The sequence below is a fragment of the Coffea arabica genome, chromosome 3e (genome assembly GCF_036785885.1).
Source record: "Coffea arabica cultivar ET-39 chromosome 3e, Coffea Arabica ET-39 HiFi, whole genome shotgun sequence".
Lineage (NCBI taxonomy): Eukaryota > Viridiplantae > Streptophyta > Magnoliopsida > Gentianales > Rubiaceae > Coffea > Coffea arabica.
The window spans coordinates 43,696,298-43,707,970 of NC_092315.1; the positions used below are offsets into that span (position 1 = coordinate 43,696,298).

General features: G+C 35.0%; 1 protein-coding gene across 3 annotated transcripts; it reads right to left on the reverse strand.

Moving 5' to 3' along the window:
• Positions 1–4,233: 4,233 nt before the first annotated feature.
• LOC113736864 (uncharacterized) lies at positions 4,234–10,818 on the reverse strand. Of its 3 annotated transcripts, none has more exons than XM_027264039.2 (2): positions 10,583–10,818; positions 4,234–7,436 (listed from the first exon to the last, which is right to left on the reverse strand). In XM_027264039.2, exon 2 carries the CDS (start codon positions 7,415–7,417, stop codon positions 4,499–4,501), a length of 2,919 nt encoding a protein of 972 aa, XP_027119840.2. In that variant the 5' UTR covers positions 7,418–7,436; positions 10,583–10,818; the 3' UTR covers positions 4,234–4,498. The 3 variants fall into 3 exon arrangements, with proteins under 3 accessions (XP_027119840.2, XP_071939600.1, XP_027119839.2); XM_072083499.1 differs by having other exon boundaries at positions 4,234–10,350; XM_027264038.2 differs by having other exon boundaries at positions 8,687–10,818.
• Positions 10,819–11,673: the final 855 nt, after the last annotated feature.

The following is an 11,673-nucleotide window of genomic DNA, read 5'->3' on the forward strand; positions in this document are numbered from 1 at the left end:
ATCATAAAAAAGTCAATTGAACTTCAAAAAAATGCTCTAAGGGTCACGGCATTGACAGGGGCAGAAACGGAAAAATTCCCCTCTTCACTTCCTTTGAGTTTCCATCCACAATATCACTTATTTCTACTAAATTAAGCACTAATCCAACACTAATAACATCAAAACTCATCGAATCAGTCTATCAAGCCATAGTGGGAGTTCATAGAGTCCACTCACCAAGTTTCTAACAATTTAAAGCTACCCATGAGAATCCAAGAGCTCATGAGTGCAATACTACTTCCATAAACTAAGATTCAAGAGGTTGATCGTTGATTACCTTCTTAGATGACTAAAGCAGAAAATTTCGGTCCTTTGAAGCTCAAGAAAACCGTGCAAATGAAGCCCCTTTCCTAGCTTGAGTTGATCTCCAAGTGGTTTGTAAGGTGTGTGTAAATTTTGAGGTGATTTGGGTGAGAAATAGAGCAAGAAATGGAAGAGCTTTGGGTTGTCTTCTTCCTTGGGTTGGCCAGCTGTCTTAGAGCAAGAGAGAGGGAGTGAAATCTGATGTTATTGGCTTCTAAAGGAAGCTTATAACTTGTGGCCCAAAATTGCTCAAGATTGTCCACTAAAATAATGCATGTGCGCACGTGTTTCGTGCTCGTTTCCTCTCAAGTTTATTTCACTAGTGTACTAAACCTCTAATGCACTTTCATTCATATTATTATTATTCACTCTTAATAGTCCCAAAATAAAGGTCTTAACCCCCTCGATTAATTGCGCACGCGAAAAACGCGTACCTCCAATTTGTGCGTGATTAAGTGAAAATTTCAAGAAATTCTTATAACGATAGTATCACTAACTAATACTTGAACACTTAAACATAAAATTACCTATTCCAAGACTAATATACAAGTCTCCAATTTTTCAACTTTATTGTATTCTCGAATCGATTATTGACGCCAAACGCGTATTCACTATTCTCACTTAACGAGCTTTTAAAAATTAAATTTTGAAATGAGTCATTTTAAAAATATAAGTAAGTCATAGTTCCATGTAATTAGGTCTAAAAAGATTGAAATAAAATATTCGGAGTAAACGGCCAAATAAATATTTAAATGAGCTCGTAATAGGAATTTAAAATAAGAAAATTTGCGAGTCCTCACAAAACTTACCTAGCCAAAAACATTTTATTGGTCTAGGGGATTGCAATTTTGTCAGAAGACTCCTTACCAATTCTATATTATTGGTGAGGATGCACTATTTTCCTCACCAAACACCTTGACTATTCGCAACGAACTACTTGTTTTTGTGGGAGTTTCTGAATTTAGTGGAAATGAAAGTTTTCCTCGCCATGGTATTTGAGCCATTAGCGAGAAGGTCCATCCTTGTTATTGATCTGTTCCATCGGCGAGAAAGGCACCAGCATCCTCACTAATGTCTTTTTAGCGACGAGCATCTAGCGAGAAACTTGGTAAAGAAGCATGTTCCTCACTAAAACTAATTGGTGAGGAAGTCAAAGCTTTTGGCATGGACTTTTGTTTTTTGCCAAATCCCTTTTTTGTTGTATTACGTTTGTCACATAAGGTCTAACTCTCCATTTTTCTCCTTAGCTTTCGTTCAAAGCTAGCTACAAGTACAAGAGTAGTTGAAGTAAACTATACTACCCTATCTATTCCTAAACTAACTACTAGGAGCTTGTAGCTTAAGAGTTTCATTTTTGGTGTTTCTCTTCTTTCCAAAGTCTCAAACTTATGCTCAAATGAAGGACACAGTCCCCTTTTTATGGAGAAATCTTCAAGTCTCTTTGTGTTTTCTCTAATGTGAACTCTTAACAAAAGTTGGCTTCTAAAGTCAAATTTTGTGGTTCCATAGAATCTTGATGATTTGAGAGGATAGAAGATGTTAAAGTTTCTTGAGCATGATCTTTCAGCCACCAAACGTCTAATCAAATCTTCCATCCAAAGCAAGAAAGTGTATGCATCAACAAAGTAAAGTTGCACAACTTGTGCAAGTTGCATATTGCTTTTCGGCTAAGAGAATCCCTAGCTCAAAATCAGTTCTTGCAAGAGCCGGTTTTGTGAACTGATTTTTCTTTGACAAGAATTTTAATTTCCTTAGAAACTGGTGTGCCGAGAATTGCCAGCTCCAACCGGCTCTTGTCAAGAATCGGTTTCTTCCACTGTTTCACAACCCTTCTGATCATCACAAATTAGCCCTAATAATCAACATTGGATTTGAATCAACTTTCCTACAAAACACAAAAGTTGTAGTCCTTTAAGTTATTTTTCCAATGGTGTAGGAATTAGGTCATTTGGAGGTTTGGATGTTGAGACATGTTCAAAATACTAAGAACTACTTAGACAAGTATTGTTACTAAAATATGCTTCAGTAATTCAAATAATTGGCTATGAAAATGTGAGAACTGGACTTTTATGTTATTAAATTATAGAGCATTGCCTTATATTCAAAATGAATTAAGAATTATCTCAATTCGATCTCTGTTACTCAAGTTATTGCCAAAGTATGTAAATATGTCACATCCTCTATTCCTTTTGCTCTTTGATTCTTCACGCGCACTTCATTTCTTGCTTTTCGTACCCCATGTCAACTTCAAATACATTTCAAATCATCAAGTTTCACTTGAATACTTCTTACTTAACTCCAATTGATGATTGAAACGTTAAAAGCTTAAAAAACATGACGTTTTCACCATTTAATACCATACAAATGCAACTTTCTCATTTATACCACAAAATGCAACTTTTGACTATAAAATTAATTATTTAAATCTAAATTACATAAAAACACACTAAAAAAACATATAAATGACTACACAAAAAGTACATAAAATAAATACTTATCAATTATATACTTCCTCCGTTCCATTTATTTAGTCATGTTTGGAGAATCCAACATTTTAAGAATAGTGGTTTGATTTGTGATGTTTGTACTTTCTTTCTGATTTTACCCTCATAAATTCAAAATTTAAATTTGAATGGTAACATGTATATGATTAGAAAGAAGGGCTATATTTGCAAGAGAGACTTAAAGATGCTTGATTTTTCTAACAAAACAATTGTTTTGGAACATTCCAAAATAGAAAGTATGACACTTTCAATGGGTAGTCCCACATGTATCTTACTTTTAATCACCAGTCTTAATACCATAACTCTCAACCTTCCAACTCCCCCTCGTAGTTATTCCTAGGTGAAGCTCAATTTGGATTAAAGCAAATTAAGCTCACTCTAGACTTTTTGTTTGGTGGATTGATAGAAACTTGGATTAAAGTTGAAAATATTTACCTAAAACCTCATATAAGAATTTGAAAGACCAAAGGATATGTAAACTTAAAGAAAAAAGGAAAACCCAACTATCTCTGTCAACCAAATTTCCACTAATGAGAATGAAGAGTCAGGCAAAAACAATTGTTTTTGATAATTAATTCCCTTCATTAATTAATAATGCTCAAAAGAATGTAAACCATTTTTTTATTTTCAAAGAATGTACATGTATTAAAGTTAAGAAACAATAAATCATGTCATATGTTGAACAAATTCACCAAACGACTAACCATTCCAACTCACATAGCACGAAAAATAACAATGTTATATACTATATTATGCAAAAAAAAAAAAAAAAAAATTACTTGGCAAGGCAGTTTTGGTCACCCAAGCCCAAATTAAAAATAAAAATCTATAACCCCATTCTAATTACATTGTTCAAATCTTTTTCATTTAGTAAAATAAAATATTAATTAATGTCATAAATATTAATATTGTACCAATCATTAAGAAAATCAATACTAATGGCAATGCCTTTTGTATTTTGGTCATTTTATTTTTCAATTATTCATCAAATCTTTAACATGAATTGTACATACCAATTCATTTATTCTAAGGCCCTTCCAGAAGTTGATCTACGATTCGAGCCTTTATTTTACTATTATTTATCAATATTTTTTACAGCTCCATCTTTGACTTGTGCATCTATTTTTCCTACTTAACAATGTTGTATGGTGTATAATAACTTAAACATTTATGTTTTAATAAGTGTAACGACATTATGAATATAAATAAATTTGGCAAGCATAATGGTGTTAATATTTGTGTCACAATTTAAGCTATAAATCAACCTCACCATTTACGAAAGTTTGAAAAATCTTAGATCTATGACTTTAAAATAATGTATTCTAAAAATAATTGCATAAAGTAAAAGAAATAATACAGATATTGTATCATGATACATGACAATATGTTTTGACAAAAAAAATAATTGATATAGTATAATCATGCGCAAATCACATGAAGTGTTACTTGTACAACAAAATTGGTATAAAATTTACAATTACACGAAAACTATACAAGTTATATCAAGTATATTAAGAATTACATGATCCGTATGAACCGGACAGAATTCAACTTGTGAGAGTTGGATCCATGGTGATTTAGCTTGCTAGTAAAGCAATATGTCCGCAGGAGTCGAAAGCTATGTCTCTTTTACTGTTATTCTGCAGAAAGGCTTAGGTAGCAAGCTTATAATCTTCCTCTATCAGCTCCTTCACCAATGGTTGCTTGAGCAAACTGCGGTCCAGCTTAGGACATGAGTGCAATGTTACAGATTCAAGTTGGCAGTCTCTCGATGGGAGTGGATCCTCCAAACTTCTTTCCCCTTCATATAGAAGCCTAAACAGTTGAGGCAAATAGTAAAGCTTTATTTTTCTCAAACGCGGAAGGGCAGAGAAATCATCATTATCCATCTCATCACTCCTTTCTATTATCTCCTTTAGAGACTCACAATCCTCAACTATTAACTCCTCTAAATTACAAAAGCATTGAGCCAGTGACCCAGAGAAAATGTACTCTAGCGTAGGGCATGTGGCAACTGTCAATGATTTAAGGGCACGAAAGCTTCCTTTGTGCGGTTGGTCCTTACAGATGCTCTCGAGTTTCCACAAATAATGCAACCCCAGGTACTCGAGAGAGGGATAGGCAGGTTCATCAATGATCTCAGATATGATGAACTCGATGTTGGGACATTCTCTCACCACACAAAATGACAGTTGTCTGCTATTGGTGATCCCAAATTCTGAGAGGCTGCAAACAGCAGAATGATGATCCAAATAGAATGCCGTGACATAACTTAAAACATTTTCAACGGCTTCTGGTACTTCTTTTCCATTTACAAACCTCAAACATCTATCCTGCTCGTTGAACTTGTGTTCTACATCACCCGAGACTCGGTCCACAATGCGTTTAACATCTTGGCCTACAACAAACTTGAACTTATTAGAGCCGATTATTTTCCATGCTGGACTCCTTATAAAGCGTTCCATGATTTCCACCTTTGTAAAGTAGAAGTGTAGATAGCTCAGATGCTCCAAGTTCCCTATGTCCTGCATTATAGCTTCTGCATTTTTTACCCATCGTAAATCTTCAGGATGCACAACAATGGTTAATGCTTCTAAATGTTGAAGCTTTGAGACTGTTTCAGAAGAAAGCAAGACATTTGGCAGGTGATCACTTTCTCTTCCGTCATCAGTTCCGTAAAATGAAATCTGCAGGTGCCTTAAATTTGTCAGCTGCCCTAATTCGTCAGGAGCCTTTTCGAGCTCAGTCCCCAATAGATCAAGAACTTCAATGTGTTCAAGTCCTTTGATTTCTGGTGGAAACATATAGATAAAGCTGCAATCCCTTAAAATAAGAACTTGAAGCTTGTGCAGCCCAAAAATTGAAGATGGCAAAGATCGAAATCTGTTGTCAGAAAGGTCTACAACTCTGAGAGAAGGCATGGCACTAAAAAGTAACTCTGGTATTGGTCTTAAGCTGGGATTCCTTTGGAGGAAAAGAAGTACCAGGTTAGGAGAATAAAGTTTTTGTGGAAGTGAATAGAGTTTTTTTGGAAGTGAAGGGAATGTGTCTGTCAAGTCCATAACACCAGCTTGTTTCCATTGATCCTCATTTGGAGGTTTCTTCATTTTATCACCTTCATTTCTAAAGACTAGATGCTTTGGTAGGGTGGAATTGGCTAGGTTAAAACTTTCAAGGGGTTCTGGTGATGAATAATCTGTATCTGAACTTTTGCCTCGATCCAATTCCAACTCCACGGTCTTGTCTCTTGCAAGAATGCGATAATTTTCTTTTCCTGAAAGAAAATCCCAGCGCAAGAATCCATTACTTAGATTCTGCCATTTACTCAAAGAAGTCCCACGAGGGATTTCCAAGCTGATGTCCATGAACTGTGATAACTCGCCCTCTACTGAGATGCTGACTAGCGTTGTGGTTTCTGGATCGGTGCTCAGGATTGGGGGCTTATTACCACTTTCGGCTCCAGAAGAAATGTCACCTCGTATGTTGAAAGCAGTTCCTGGAGTATCGTTTGATTGAGAAGAACCAGATCCACCGTCCACCTGCTCCAATTGTAAAATCCTTTCTACCTCCGGAGTGGTGGCTTTAGGCTCCATCTGTGTAGAAGGATAAGCAGCAGACACGACTTCATCCTCAAGCTGTAACACGGGCTTAGACAATCCAGGAAATTGAGCAGCCCCATGCTCTTCTTGAATGCTAGGTGACAATTTCATCGAGCCTGCTTCATGATCACCTTTTGCTTCGTATACTTGCAATTTTTTCTGCCCAACTTTCTCTTCACTTGGTGCAGCAGATAAATCAGTAGGAGGGGGAAACATTTCTGTTTCATCCTGATGCTCCACCTCATCTTGCGACGTTGAACTTTTAGCTGAATCGGACTTGACTACATTTTCTCCTACGTGCTGTTGGTCTTTAGATTCCAAGGAAATGTCTTTTTCTTTCGATTCTTGTGGCCGTGGTATCAGCTCCATGGAAGAATCTCGAACTGACGATTGTCCAATTTTGTTTACATCATCTTTCGGGTAAATCTCCTCCAATTTTTTAGTTTTTTGGCTCTGGATCAACGTCTCCTGTGAGAATTCTTGCCATCCTTTAGCACTGTCTTCGAGCTTTTTCCCGGATTTCATCCTCTGCACCTTTTCATCCTTTGATGACTTCCTTGTATCCTTGCGAGTTGGCCAACTGAATTCAGTTCGTTTCACATACTGTCCCTGCGCGTAAAAGTGTTGTTCATCTTTCCTATCAAACTCCTTCAATTGTTGAATTTGGGAGTACAAAACGAGCAGTTTCTCAAGCAGTTCAGTATAGTTGAGGTGACGACTCCCAGTCTTTTTCTTTTTCCCCAGGGCATCACGAGCGTGTGTTTGAAATTCTTTTGCTTCTTGTACGCCAATGAAGAGTGCAGTTGAAATTTTGTTCCGCTCAAGTGCTTTGTCTATCGCATCCTCAACTTGATTTATATCGTCTGATAGCTGGTCATTAGCCACTTCAATCTGCCGCAACATCCTCTTTTTTAGTCTCCACATTTCTAGTTTGCTAGGCCAAATGCCACCTGATTTATCCACCAGCGCCATACTTGAACCGAAACACAAACTGCAGGAAGGTTAGGAAAACAGTACTTGTATTAAGCAAAACCTTTAAGAGACCATAGTAAGCAAACCTTTGAAGATTCATAGACGCGTAATATCCACCACTTTAGGAACTCAAAAACTCGAGTTTACGAAAACTATATGTGATAAAGCGCAATGAAATTTTCAAAATTAAATTGTGAAACTACGTAAGAAAACTTGCTTTTCCGCGTCCTTCATGTTCAAAATTAACTCATAGCTGCGTAGGTTTAAAAGTGCAATGAATCTTTTGTTCAACTTCTTATTCCATTCCCTGCCCCACATTCTATTGTATTATCATATCTTCGTCACAAAGATCTTACTGTAATTCTTGAAGCTTCCTTTAGTTATAATAACTACCAATAGGATAAAAAATAGAATACAATAGGCTATATATATGTATATATATATATATTATAGGAAAACAAAAAATATAATAGAAAATTCATAAAATTCCCATGTTTCTGTGATATTTTTGTTGTTAGTCGGTTAAATTTAGGGTTTTTCCCCATTAGTAGTTATTAGAATTTAAGAAAATCAAAAAGAGTTGAAATAAGATTGGAATTTAAGGAAACCAAACACCACACCACTATGCGCAACTCCCACTTAGAGTATAATAACGATATAAGATATTTCCTCCGTACCATAAAGATAGGTTTGTTTCTTTTTCACACAAATTAAGAAATTGAGTTAATATAGTTTCAGCAATTATTTTTTCTTTGTACTTTCCTCAAATACCCTTTATTAGTGCTAGATCATTCATTCAAAGTAAGAGATACATATTACTATGCCTTAGAAAAACAGTAAATCTAGTTATTAGTACTGCATTTAATATTCCAAATAGAATCATTAACTAATGGAGTAGTGCATTTGCTAATAATTATGTACATTAAATATGAGTATATTATTAGTAAAATAACAAACTAACTACTCTTTAAAAAAGGAAAGAAGCCTACAATTTGGAATAGACATAAAAGAAAAGCAAGTCTATCTTTATAGGACCAGAGCAAGTCTATTCAATAGATGATTTTAATATTTCCTTTCTTTTTCTTTCGTATTTAATCCAAACAAAATAAATGTAATATGCTTTTCCCTATTTTCCTTTCCCTTCCACTAGAGTCATCTCCTTTTCCTTTAATCCAATGGTGCCTTTATAATATATAGTAACTTATCAACAGTGAAGGGGGAAGGAGACAAGGTGGAGGAGGAGGAGGAGGGATAGTTGCACACCCTTACCTCAACGTGCCTTCCCCGACTGCTTCCTCACATGGGTTGGCATGTGTGTAATCTGTCTTGACGCGAGTAATAATAAAGCTCAATGGGCTTTTAACAATACACCATTGTCATACGACCCACTGATACGTCATCCAACATCAATTCAAAATTCCAAACTAGTCCAACGTTTTAAAGCCTTCTTGAAATATAAACTTCAGTATCTGAAGAAATTACTTCGAAAGTTGTGACTTCAAATGGAGACTTTAAAGTTTCTCCTTTAAAGAGTAATTTTAATTCCTTGAAATGGCAAATTTTTGGTAAAAATAACTTATTGCATATAGTTTTTTCCAGTACGTTATCGTTCATTTTTATAGCATATTTCCTCCTTTATTTTTAATTACTTAAATGCCTTTAGTGGAACACTTCAATTTCTACCGGAAGTTGCAGGTTCGGAGTAGACAATTTTGAAGTTGCAGGTTGAAATTGCCCTCGAATTCTGGTTGGTAAGACTACAACATGTTGGCCTGATTTTTGGAACTATTAATAAATACACAAAATAATTTTGGTAATGACCAGATATCTGGCTAGGATTACAAACAAGTCGAAAACGAACTAACTCGGCTTTTTGCTCAATCTTATCAAGTTCAACTTGAATTTATCAAAGCTCAAACCTGAACTTGAAAAATTGAGGAACTTATAAAGTAGTGTTCGAGCTGAGATTCATGTTTGAATTTGAGTATAATCAAGCTTGAACTCATGCTTGACTTTTATCTAATTTCGATAAGAATAACCAAAAACTAAAATATACTTTTGGGTTAAATGCACTAAACCTCCTTGAATTTAACCCTTAGTTATGTTTTGCCCCTTTGAACTTATTAAAATATGCACTTTGTGCCCCTATTTGATATTTTAAGACAAAAGTACATTTACTATTTTATTTTTGTTTATTCAGTCCCTTGTTTTTCCTTTCCACTAATTTCTTTTATTTATTTATTTTTTTACTTATTTCCTTTTTTGCACTTCTTCATGTCATTGTTTTGTTTCACTTTCCTATTAGTATTACTAATTTGTATGCTTATTACAATGTTGTAATCATCTTTTACTTATAATTTCATTCTTTTTTATTTATTTATTTACACTATTAGAAAGTTTCATATAAGTTATATGGCATAATTAATTGATATATGCCTATCATAATCAAAAAGTGTATATTAATAGAAATTTGAATATGTAAAAAGATATTAGTATACTAGAACTTTAAATTACGTAATAATTAAAAGTATATCCCAAAAACAAAGTAATTAATAATTTTATTTACTTTTATTATGTACAGTTGATTATCCGCTACTGTTTTATCTATAACTCTGCCAAATGCTCAGCTAATTCTTTTCTAAAATACCCCAAGATACACAAAGGAGAGATCCAAGGCCTCTAAAATCAGGGGGAGTTACTATTGAAGCTGATTAGTGGCTAGCGTAGCCCAGATTTGGACCTCAAAATTCAATTTTTTAACAAATAAAAAATTTAGAAATTAATTGTCCAAACTGTGAAAATAGAAAGGTCTAAAGCATTCCAAATGAAACTGTATTTGAAGGTTTTCAGGTTCATAAAGTGGAATCAAAATAACTGTGATTAGATGGTACTTCAAGATCTTGCAGCAAGATCCAGTGGTGAGATTCTTCTCCCTGTGTATCACATACATGTAGATATACACGCCGTATTTAGAAGGAATACAAATGAAACAAAGCAGATCCAAGTTATCGGATGTCAGGATCAAATTCAGAAGAGGCAAGTTGAGCATACGTTTTTCCTTTCTACTTTTTAAAACGCAAAAGCAAACGATTCTTATAGTCACCAGACAACGGGAAAAAGAATCTTCAATAATCTTAGATCATCAAGAAAAGGTAGTATACTTACAGGGTAAGTTCAATAATCCTTTGAAGCAGAGAGATTGTTTGCCGAGCTGCAGGCAAGAGAGCAATCAGAGAGTCAATGATGAGGAAGCCAACAGTCCGTTACTTCTGAGTTCCAACCACCGTTTTGTACGCTTTAGCGTATGTCGCGTGCCAATAATTTGTCATTCAGCGTACTGCTTCCTGGCCTGACTTGGGTCCGGCCTCTTGCTTTCCTCTTCTTTTATATTCTTTCTTGCTTTCCTCTTCTTTTATATTCTTTTTTACTTGAGAATTGCCTATTCCATCCCTTAAGTACTTTCTTATTTATTCCCCGAGGTCCCGTAATTTTTTGTTAAACTTTACTGTCCCTATACTAGCTTTTGATTTTAGGCAAAAAAAAAAAAAATTACAGGATTAACTCCACTTAACACCCTTAAACTTGTATTACTTTTTACTTTACATTCTAAATTTTACAGTCTTAGCCTCCCTCTTTTTTGACTTATTCCTCTTTTTTATAATCCTTTTTTAGTCTTCTCCCTTGAATTGAGGTACTTTAATGAAGCAAAGCGTAAGAAAATGGAGATGACGAGGAGTTGCTCCGAAAGAAAGAATAGCCGGACTTTCGTGTCTAAGGAGAAGCGTGAGGAGGGCGGCTTTCCTTTTAAGTGTGAAGAAGGTGCATCTCTTGTCTTCCAAGTCCATTCCATTATGTTGGGTTTCCTCCTCCACCACTCACTCTCCAACATCTCTTCCAACCGCAAAACCCCACATACCTGCTGCTACTTATGCTTTTCCTCCTAAAATGAATAATTTTTCGTTCTCTTTTTCTGGGAAAGGAATTCAATTTTTGTCCCAAGTGACTCATCAAATTTCATGCAACTGGCTAATTCTTGAATAAAAAAAAAAAGAAAAAGGTTTTCCCCACTTTGTGTGATTTCTTTTTCCCTTGCATATTTTGGCTTTTAAGCAAATTAACCAAAAAAATGAGCATAGAGTTAAGGTACAAGGTTATTAGCAGCTGTAAAGCCCCTGGCATTTGTTGATAACATATGTGATGCTACAAGACGCGATGCACACGAAAAATTCTCCTTTTCTATTAATTTTACGTTGATT

What these genes read in the sequence shown, in the direction of transcription:
- LOC113736864 (XM_027264039.2), bottom strand. Translation starts at nt 7,417, where the DNA reads ATGGCGCTGGTGGATAAATCAGGTGGCATTTGGCCTAGCAAACTAGAA.